The 11,789-nt window shown below is 38.4% G+C and overlaps 1 protein-coding gene across 13 annotated transcripts in view; it reads left to right on the plus strand.

Moving 5' to 3' along the window:
* BICD1 (BICD cargo adaptor 1) overlaps nucleotides 1-11,789 on the plus strand; it is a 238,519-nt gene that overhangs the window by 167,273 nt on the left and 59,457 nt on the right. For 5 of the 13 annotated variants that reach the window (XM_055085551.1, XM_055085550.1, XM_028491176.2 and 2 more), the window contains exon 7: nucleotides 876-1,083. In XM_055085551.1, the coding sequence (XP_054941526.1) occupies nucleotides 876-1,083 (208 nt within the window). Of the gene's footprint in view, nucleotides 1-875; nucleotides 1,194-2,154; nucleotides 2,349-3,745; nucleotides 3,905-11,789 lie in introns of those variants that run through there. The other 8 variants (XR_003680299.2, XR_008617681.1, XM_024129126.3 and 5 more) reach the window with 5 other exon arrangements.

Raw genomic sequence — 11,789 nt, forward strand, 5'->3', positions numbered from 1 at the left:
CAAGTTCTTTCACTACAAAGTCTGTTCTTTCTTTAAAATACCAAAAGTCTTGTGTTAATTTTAAAGTTTGTACAATACATTTTGGGTAACTCCAGAAAGTCATTAACTATCTTCTGATTCATGGAGAGTTCTTACACTCTTAGTGGGTAAATAAATGCAGAAAAAACTCTGAATAATTGTGTGAATAATTCTTCCTTCCAAATGTGCATGTGCTTAGGTGTTACTTTGGGTAGAAAAAAGACCACCGAGCTTATCCTCCTGCTGCAGCGCAAGTATCAAACCTGAATAAAGATGTTCCTGACAGCCGGCTATATCTGTTTTGAACCCTATGCAAATGTTGGTTTTCTTTGACACCTATTGCTTTATCATCTGGTTGGGAAATCATTGAAGATACTCAGGTTTCTAATTCAGGCAAATCTGCCATATTGAAAGCAATAGCAACTACAATCTGTACTCAATTAAAATAAAACCTATAAATATAGATAAAGAAGTACATATTTTCTTTACAAATATTATTATTCTTTTGCATGCTACAGGCATAGACTATAAAGCTATTGTAACGCATCTACAATGCTGTGAACATTACCTGAGACTTTACTGTTGGTTCTTCTGCAACCACAATAACTCTGTCTCTGGGGTTTAAGATACCACCTATTAAGAATGTCCCCATATATACTTCATTGTATAGATTAACTATCAGTTATTGAACCTGCTCTGTTTCCAGTTTTCTACTGTAATAGATTACTTCCATTGTGATCTAGGAAGACCAGTGTTCCAAATATCTAAATTCCAGTAAAATTCATTACTTTCAACTTAAGTTCCAAACTAAATTTCACCAAGATTTTCTCCTGACCACTTTTCTGTTGTGGTTCCAGATGTGATGAATATGTCACACAGTTGGATGAGATGCAGAGACAGTTAGCAGCTGCAGAGGATGAGAAGAAGACTCTAAACACTTTGTTACGAATGGCTATCCAGCAAAAACTCGCCCTGACCCAGCGGCTGGAGGACTTAGAGTTTGACCACGAGCAGTCCCGTCGCAGCAAAGGCAAACTTGGAAAGAGCAAGATCGGCAGCCCTAAAGTAAGTGGGGAGGCATCAGTCACCGTGCCCACCATAGACACTTACCTCCTGCATAGTCAGGGCCCACAGACACCCAACATTCGGGTCAGCAGTGGCACTCAGAGGAAAAGGTATGCATGCAGCGATCTTCATAGTATGGTGCAGTGGCCAGATTTTAGTTAACTGCAAAAATTAATGTGCTCTTACTGTGGAGGATGGAGGAAGGAAAGGAAGGGAAAAACTGGGAGTGGGTGTATAAATGGACCTTGCCAATGTTGGTTTTTCCAAATTGAAACCTTTGGATACTTGTGTTTATTTATTCCTTTCTGTCCCCCACACCCCATCTCTTGGTTAACCATAATATACTTTTCAAGTGTCTGTTAACATTTTTGCTGTTCCTTGTATGCATAGAATGCCTCTCCCTTACCTCCAACCTAAAAATTGGTAGATAAAAAGGTCAATATTAAGAATGAACCTATGTTTTACGTGGGTGATAGTTTTAATGGCAATGGTGCTATTTACCAGCTTCTCTCTAACGAGGCAAGGATATGAATGTGTTCTCTTAGGGGAACTTTTGTCCATATTCCGAAAACTGATGACTGACTGAAAGGAGATGTCTCTATTTAGGTCAAGTAGAATGGAATATGTATAGTCTTTTTCTTAAAAGCAGGTTTTTGTGCTTTTTCATTTGGTATGTGAATGTTGTTCAAAAGTCACTTGTATGGTTTTTAATGGCTTGGTTTTATTACCTTTTTCCAGAGTCCTGGATGTTGAATTACTTACCCTGTATTTTCAGTTAATAGTAAAGTTTTTATTTTAGGAGTTTTCCGTTAAGAATCAAACAATACAAATATTTTCTATTTGTGGTTCAAACTGACTAACTATAATAAATCTCTTTTCCAGTATCCAGTACAGTTTCCAAATAGGGTCGTATCCTGGTATGGAAACTAAACATTTAGTGAAAATCTTGATTTACTTGTTAAAAAATTTTAAATGCCAGTATAAATAATGTTGTCACTGGTGAGGCTTTGAAAGGTAATTAAAGTAAAACTTTTTTGTTTCCTATATGTATTTTCTTGGATCTCCTGCAAGACAATTTTCACCTTCCCTTTGTGATCAGAGCCGTCCCAGGACTTCAGGGGCTTCCTACCTACAGAATTTATTAAGAGTTCCCCCTGATCCCACCTCCACAGAATCATTTCTTCTGAAGGGCCCCCCTTCCATGAGTGAATTCATCCAAGGGCACCGGCTCAGCAAGGAAAAAAGGTTAACCGTGGCTCCACCAGGTAAACATTTTTTCCTTGGGTGCATGTGATGCAAATGATGAGTTGAATAGACAGCTCTCCCCTTCCTTCCAACCACTCACTCCCACCCATCCGCAGAGTCTAACTTTAATGACGGTAAATTCCTATGGTTAAAGAAAAAATGCCTTTATACCTCTCTTTCGGTTTCCTTCTTTACTCAGCCAGACAGTCATTTCTTAGGAGTCTCCAGCGACCTCCTTTTAACAGCCAAGGATGGAAAATGAGAGCTGGAAGGAATGGGATAGCTGAAGGGAAACTAGCAACAGGCACAACACAGGACACACACAGTCAGGTCCTATTTGCAGTTTGGTAGCTCATAGCAATTCCGTCTTGGTCAAATTTTGTCATTTTCTTCTGATCATTTTTAATGTAATTTCAGTAAAGGAAGCCATCTTTATAAAATGCCTTTTGGGCTGATCTCCTTTTGTAGTGACTCAGACTGTCTCCTCAGTTATAGAGAATGTAAAAGTAAAATCCTCTAAGGTTTTGCTCCTCAGAACATTTAGGTCTTAGTATAATGTTCTTATAGTTTGTAAGCCCTTATTGATTTGTGCTTACCAGCACGCTCACAACTTACTTTAGCTTCACTGTTTAGCATTTTTTTTTAATATTTTTTATTTTTTCTATGAAAGGCCTCAATTGAAAATGTGACTTCTGGCAGATAAAGATCATCCTTTTGGGAAATCCCTGCCTGCATGCTAACTATACGTCAGAGGTGGTACACAGGAATTCTGTGAAACAAAACAAGCCCAAAGGCAGCTGTTATTAGGCTGTTGCAGGGAATGAAAAATTAAAACTCATTCTAGTTAGTTGTCAGCAGTTAGAAACTCAGGAGATTTCACCTGAACGGCTGTATTTCTGGGCTCCCTTGAAGGATTCTGAATATCTGGCAGCCCTAAGTCTGCATTCATGCATGTCAGCAATCTGTTGGATCTATGTAGTGCCTGCTGCTTTTAAACAGGGCAAACTGCAGTTTACCACAGGGCCCCTCGCTCCCAATTACTTATATCCAGCCCGCTGCACTTGTTTCTGTTATCTTCCGGCCCCTACTGTAACCTTTGAGTTTGCCACCTTTGCCACAGAATTTTTTTTTTTTTTAATTTACTTCAATTTTACCTTAATTCCTTTTTGGAAACCTCAGCCTTTGGATCTCTAATACTGTACTTTCCTTATCTGATTCATAAGTCAGCCTACTGATGGGGATTAAAAGATATGGTGTGGAAATATATAGCCGAAGTTAAACATTCTAAGAATGTTTGAGGACATAGGTAGTGATAAGGAGTTAGAAGAGCCTTAACAGCCAAAATGTACACCTAAAACAAAAGGCAACAACTCTCCTGGATGTTCCTCCTTTCATAACTCTTTTCCTCTTCTTTTAGACCCCTTTGGAAGTATCTGTGAGTCACCAAAGTGGTCCTGATTCATCAGGACACCTAACTTAAATAAAACCCACAGGTCTTTTTGTGTTACAACTGGACTTAGTAGCACTATCTTCTAGAACTTAGAAAAGAAATTCTGTGGTTAATAAGTAACCCTATTGTATTTTAATTTTAAAAGTGACATATCAATAAGATTAAAATTAATAATAAATTTTAATAACAACTATTTTCATTTTATGTATGACAATTTGATGCTTGTTTACATTAATATCTATTTTACATCCTTGTCATTACATTGTGGAAACCACTAACAGACATCATAAACTTTTCTATGTTACTGCCTAGTCTTATTTTTATTTTTAAATGTTGTATTGTAGATTCTATTTCAGATATTGTTATTGCATTAATCACTACTTCCTGTCTTGTTAGCCACTGAGATGGTTTTCCATTATTTGTTATAAGATGCTGTTAGAAATAGCATGCATTCAACTTCTCATCTATTTCATTTTCTTCTCAAGAGTGAGATCACTGGGTTAAAGTATGAACATCTTTATGTTTTTTGCTCCATTTTGATGTGCTGTCAAAAAGGGCATATCATGTACTAAAAGTCTGACATTTTCACACATTCTGACTCTTTCTACAACTTTATAGACACTGTACACATCTTGCAATTCTAAGGCTAGTCAGCATACATGAATGAGAATACTATTATGTGGCCTTAAATTCTTTAGTTTTGAATAATGAGAAAATGCCATCGGCCTTAGAAATGATTGCTAATATACAAGATTAGAGAGATAAATAATGTGGAATTCAGAATCGTCATTAGGCCAGAAAATCATTTTAATGACAACTTAGCATATTGATTAAACCTTATATTTTTAACCATTTATTTGAAGTTAAAATAATAAAAGCAGGAAGGAAGTAAAGCTGTTATTATAGCCTGAAGAATTTTTAATTGGATATCATGGAACCAATCAGATTAATCGTTAATAAATTCTTAAATCAACCCAGCAACATTTTCTAAAAGGATCTGGTTAAATGAATTACTGTAGAAACTGATTAGCCATCTACACCAAATTGTAGCTTCTAAAAATATTTGCACTATTGACAATATATATTATTTTTCCTAGGCTGAACTATATTGTATAAAACATATTAAACATTATTTGATGCTTTTACTATATAAAATGTTTTCATTAAGCTGAGGAAGGGAAAATATGCCATATATATCCAGTCCTATGTCCTATGCAAGAAATATCTTAAACCCATGGGAAATAATAGGTTTTATGAGTTTAATATGTTATTATTATAAATTTACTTGCTGGTAACAATATATATTCATCACTTTAAAAGGACAATTTCCTGTTAATTTATCAGAATGTTTTTTGATAGGCACTGTTTTCAAAAATATATATTTTTTCAAAAATATATTTTTAATATATCTTTTTAGGTGATTTTAATTATTCTAATCAGCAGATATATAGGTTTTCTATTGTGGATCATTGAAGTAATTAAATCAATAGAAATGATATTAGTTTAATTTGTTTTGGATCCTTTGGTTGAGGAATTGGAAGAGGTATAAATCATTTAACTTTTAAAACAGTTACATAAACAGAACATAAAATATTATTTACCATATATAAGGAATATTTTCAAATAGATTTGACTTCTATGAGATGGTAAGCAGAAACCGTATCTTCAAGGCAGAATTTCTCAATTTCTGGAAAATCAATTCTAGGATAAGGCATTGGTTTTCAAAATTAGTAGAATGTTTTGTGCTAATTTGTTAGTACATTGTACTGATTGATTTCCAATATTACTAAAACCTTGTGGAGGAAAATTCTGGCTATGGCTCTGTCTCTGCTACCTCAGCCCCTGAAATCCCAGAGTTTCCAGCCATGAATTGTTGACTTTCTTGTTTTTGACTTTATCCTTATCTAGCATACAAACTCCAGCATCCTCCCCCATTAGCTTTGATGAACTTGAATCAAAAGGGGCTCTTCTGATATCAGCAAGTTTGCAATCAGGCAGCACATAGTATATCTTCATAATATCAGTGGTTATTTTGTAGCCAACATTGTATCTCAATGCCTTCACTACCTAGGCCTATATAATTAATAAAAACTTACAATTTAATCAACAATTTAAATCAGTCTACCAGAATATGTGCAAGGAATCTATGCAGTTCATAGGCCAGAGATGTTATTTCTGTAGTAAAGACCTAAATGCATCATTTGTACAAGTGAATTAGGGACTCAGTTGCAACATGGGGGGTGGGGGGGTGCTTCCCCACACCGAGCAATTCTTTGACACCAGCTGGGTGCCCTATGATTCAACTCAATTCTGACACTATCTACCCGGAGATGGCATCAGATTCCGCGCGTTGAGGACTGAGCCCTACAAGACTGCCCCACCCCCCACTTCATATGCCAGTTGCAAGCCCGGGTCATTACCTGTGTTTCTGACCCACCGCGATAGATTGGGCTTCCCACGACCCCTCCTTGGACTCCAGGTGCCAGTCCAAAGTCCAGGTTGTTACCCTACTTCTGAACTACTGGCTATAAATCAGAGGTTCCCATGACCCGCTCCTCAGGTTCAATTAATTTGCTACTTCCTTGACCACCAGTTTAGTATAAAAGGATGTAACTCAGGAAGAGCCAGACAGAAGAGATGTGGAGGGCAAGGAATGGGGATAGGAGCACAGCTTTTTTTGCCTGCTCTCCTAGGGCGACACTCTCCCCCAGTCTCCGTGTGTTCACCAACCCAGAAGCTCTGTGAACCCTGTCCTTCCGGATTTTTATGGAGGCTTCATTAAAGCATGAGTTTGATTAAATTGTTGGCCGCTGGGTGATTGATTCAACCTTCAGCCTCTCCCCGGAAGGTCAGGGGTTGCAACTGAAAAGTTCCAGCTCTCTAATTCTGTGGTTGGTTCTCCCGGTCCTAAAGTCATCTCATTAACACAACAAGAGACACTTTTGTCATTCTCAGCACTTAAGAAATTCCAAGGGTTTGGGGAGCTAAGGGTCAGGAATCCTGGACGAAGACCAAATATACATTTCTTATAAATCACAATATCGCAACAGGATAAACAAATCTGAAACTTGAAAAAGCAAGTTTGAACTCCCTTCTTGAAGTAATAGCCTAAGCAATTTGCTCCTCGTGAACCTGTGCTTTCCATGTAGGAGCTTTTTCTCTTGAATGTTCTGCTTCTCCATTATCATTTCAACTCCTCTGTCCCTCCCTACCTCTCTCTTTTCCTCGCTCCTTCTCTCTTTCTCTGAAACCATTACTGAACTAATGTGAAAGAATGGTATTGTTTTGAAATGTGAAAATTTTCTATGATATTTTAGATCTTACCGATTTTTAAGGCAGCTCATAAATGTATTAACCTTAGTATGTAGTCACCCCTTTAGTAATAGATACAAACACGTTCATTAGTGAAAATTGTCTTTACATTCCCGTATATTCAAACAGTAAACATGTATTTGTGTTTGTGATATCGCAAAGCCTATGTTCTTAAATATGTACCAAAACCACATTTCTTTCATTAACTCATTTACTCATTCGTCAAAATTTAACAAAATGTATTGTGCATCTACTATGTGTCAGGTACTTTTTTTGGCTTTTGGTATAATGTAATGATATTCAAGTAAAACATCACCTCTGTTCTCCCCTTTAAGGGGAGGTAGATAGGCAAATAAGTAATGATATTAGTAAATGTTCCTGGTAAATAGAAGAGTTGGAGTGGTGAGGAAATCCTCGCAGAAGAAATGGAAGCACTGGTCATGATAGGTGACTATAGACCTTAATAGGCAGAAGGTATGTTACCGAGTCCAAGTTCGCTCTGCTTGCCGCTCGACTGGCCAGTAAATCAGGAGACGAGGTGTTGAGGAAAGGATTAATGACTTTATTCGGAAAGCCGGCAGACCGAGAAGATGGCACACTAGGGTCCCCGAAAAACCATCTTATCGGGGTCTGGATGCCAGTTTCTCTTATAGAACAGAGAGGGGGAGGAGGTGAGGAAGTAAAGTAAAAAGACCATGTATCTTTCAAAATAGGAGGGGATGTGTTAATTTCTTCTTTCCTGCAGCCATTCACAGGTGGGCAGGGTCAGATTGTCTCCCTGTGAGCTGAACAAAGGCACTTTACTTAACGTTCAGGCAGAGGGGCAGGGTTCCCTGAGGCAGGCCATTATGCATGATTATAATAACAAAAGCAACGAAAAGCAAAGTTTAAAGTCAAAGAAACAGATCTAACATGGAGTCCGATTTAGCTCTTCTCTGTTACAGTTCCTCACTGTCAATGTCCATTCCATAATCTTGTGGAAAAGGGGCGATGACCATTCTAACTGTTTCTTGCTGTGTCTCGTCACATGGATCTTTCTGGGAAATGTCCACCATGGGTGCCAGTTGTTTCGAATGTTGAGATTTGTCTTTAAGGAATTTAGGGCTTTTCTATGTATGGGAAGATGCAAGAGTCTGGGCTCACTTCTCTCTTTTCCTCGCTCCTTCTCTCTTTCTCTGAAACCATTACTGAACTAATGTGAAAGAATGGTATTGTTTTGAAATGTGAAAATTTTCTATGATATTTTAGATCTTACCGATTTTTAAGGCAGCTCATAAATGTATTAACCTTAGTATGTAGTCACCCCTTTAGTAATAGATACAAACACGTTCATTAGTGAAAATTGTCTTTACATTCCCGTATATTCAAACAGTAAACATGTATTTGTGTTTGTGATATCGCAAAGCCTATGTTCTTAAATATGTACCAAAACCACATTTCTTTCATTAACTCATTTACTCATTCGTCAAAATTTAACAAAATGTATTGTGCATCTACTATGTGTCAGGTACTTTTTTTGGCTTTTGGTATAATGTAATGATATTCAAGTAAAACATCACCTCTGTTCTCCCCTTTAAGGGGAGGTAGATAGGCAAATAAGTAATGATATTAGTAAATGTTCCTGGTAAATAGAAGAGTTGGAGTGGTGAGGAAATCCTCGCAGAAGAAATGGAAGCACTGGTCATGATAGGTGACTATAGACCTTAATAGGCAGAAGGTATGTTACCGAGTCCAAGTTCGCTCTGCTTGCCGCTCGACTGGCCAGTAAATCAGGAGACGAGGTGTTGAGGAAAGGATTAATGACTTTATTCGGAAAGCCGGCAGACCGAGAAGATGGCACACTAGGGTCCCCGAAAAACCATCTTATCGGGGTCTGGATGCCAGTTTCTCTTATAGAACAGAGAGGGGGAGGAGGTGAGGAAGTAAAGTAAAAAGACCATGTATCTTTCAAAATAGGAGGGGATGTGTTAATTTCTTCTTTCCTGCAGCCATTCACAGGTGGGCAGGGTCAGATTGTCTCCCTGTGAGCTGAACAAAGGCACTTTACTTAACGTTCAGGCAGAGGGGCAGGGTTCCCTGAGGCAGGCCATTATGCATGATTATAATAACAAAAGCAACGAAAAGCAAAGTTTAAAGTCAAAGAAACAGATCTAACATGGAGTCCGATTTAGCTCTTCTCTGTTACAGTTCCTCACTGTCAATGTCCATTCCATAATCTTGTGGAAAAGGGGCGATGACCATTCTAACTGTTTCTTGCTGTGTCTCGTCACATGGATCTTTCTGGGAAATGTCCACCATGGGTGCCAGTTGTTTCGAATGTTGAGATTTGTCTTTAAGGAATTTAGGGCTTTTCTATGTATGGGAAGATGCAAGAGTCTGGGCTCACTGAAATCATTCCTTTGATATGTGCCTCAGCTATCTGGGGCCTGTATCCTGTATTTTCACATCCTGAGTTTCCTCAGGGCTCACCATAGGGAGTGGCTGTAGTCTGATGGCTGCTGGATGGCAGGTATTCTTCTCCTTCCTGAGTTTCCTCAGGGCTCACTGGCTCACGTTGGAGGGCTGCGATCACCAATGCCATTTCTCAGATCCTCCCCTCTGGGTCAGAAATTTGACTAATATTTGGGAGACAATTCATGATCAAATTTTGTCCCACAGCGTTGGGAGGTTCATCCCAGATCAGGCGAAAATTCTTGATATGCCACTCCAGGTGCTAAGTTTTGGATTAGGCCCTATTGATAATTAAAGATTCCCCAGATCCTCTGTCTAATTATGATCCAGGAGACATTTTCCCTTGTTGCTTCTACCCATACCTAGAATTACACTATTATAATTATTTTATGTTATAAATGTGATCTATTTCCTCAAGATGTTTAGCCATAGAGGTTTTGTTGGAGGCCTGGTTACACACTGGGTACTGTAAGAGACAGCAATCTTATAAAGTAGACAGGATATAAGTAAATGCAGCTGGTAACACTGACAAAGACATAGTGCAGCAGGAGGACACAAAGCACAAACAATTTGGAAACAAAGAACACATTAAAACAATGATTAGAATAACTAGTTGTAATCCAGTTGCAAGAATTAGCGACCGAAGGAACCATAACTGATTTAATGAGCCATTTGCAGTTTCACTGTACTGGCCCTGTACGCACAGCTTAATCTTTGAGACAAGCATATGCTACTGGCAGGATCAACCAGGTAGAGAGAAAAAGATAAATGTGTCATCTTTGTTTACAAAGGCATACTTTAGCAACTTGTTGTAGGTCATAGCATAAGAGAAAAGGTTTTTTTCTGAAAAACAAAGATTAAAGCCAGTATATTTTCCAAAGTCATAAAGTTATAAATCATATTTACCAGTTCATTCCATCCCATGTAATTAATTCCTGTTGATCTGGATGAAGTAATCAGGTTTTCCATTAGGTTTGTCATTTGTTACCCAGTCCAGTGATATTATCTAAAGGCTATCAGAAACTAATTGTTAAAAAGTTCCTTTTTATGAGTCTTCTTGAAAATCTTCATTTTGTAAAAACATCAGGACAAAACTTAAAATAGCCTGGGTTAAAGATTGGAATATGGGCTTCCTTGGTGGCGCAGTGGTTAAGAATCTGCCTACCAAGGCAGGGGACACGGGTTTGAGCCCTGGTCCAGGAAGATCCCACATGCTGCGGAGCAACCAAGCCCGTGCGCCACAACTACTGAACCTGCGCTCTAGAGCCTGCGAGCCACAACTATGGAGCCCGCATGCCACAACTACTGAAGCTCACACGCCTAGAGCCTGTGCTCCACAACAAGAGAAGCCACCACAATGAGAAGCCCGTGCACCGCAGTGACAAGTAGGCCCCACTCACTGCAACTAGAGAAAGCCCGCTACTTGCAAGGAAGACCCAACACAGCCAAAAATAAACAAACAAACAAAAATTGGAATACAATGCCATTAGCAGGAAACTTGGATATTTCTGTGACATATAACATTTTAGAATAACTAGAATTATGATTGATAACATATCAGGATATATCGGATGTTAGGGATTCCATATACATTTTGGAATATCTATATTAATGACATCTATCCATGCACTATAACCTAAAGTTCATCTCCAATCACTTGACAATATTTTTTAAGTAATTTAACATACTAAATAAACTTAGTTTCACATTCCTCTCCGAGATGTTCTTTTGAAATATCCCAGAGTCAGCTGGAGGCTAAAAAGCTTAGTCAGATTTTGATATTTGGGAAGCTTGTTAAAAATATCAGAAAGCTTTTTAAAACACAACAGGATCATAGGTTACTGTGAAACGATACTTATTCATTTAACCAAAGTCACAAAATGATTAAAAGAAAACAAATACAGGTCACCTAAGGGGACAGAAACTCATACAATCTGTTATCAAAAAGGAGCACTTATAACAGAGAGAAAGAGATCAAATTCCAGTCTTGTATTAGCTTACTTAACAAAATCCATTTACTTAGTTAACTTCAATTTAAATTTAGTTAATCCTGGGCTTGCCTGGTGGCACAGTGGTTAAGAATCCGCCTGCCAATGCAGGGGACATGGGTTTGACCCATGGTCCAGGAAGATCCCACATGCTGCGGAGCAACTAAGCCTGTGCGCCACAACTACTGAGCCTGCGCTCTAGAGTCTGTGAGCCACAACTACTGAGCCCGCATGCCACAACTACTGAAGCTCACACGCCT

The sequence above is a fragment of the Physeter macrocephalus genome, chromosome 6 (genome assembly GCF_002837175.3).
Source record: "Physeter macrocephalus isolate SW-GA chromosome 6, ASM283717v5, whole genome shotgun sequence".
NCBI classification, from domain to species: domain Eukaryota; kingdom Metazoa; phylum Chordata; class Mammalia; order Artiodactyla; family Physeteridae; genus Physeter; species Physeter macrocephalus.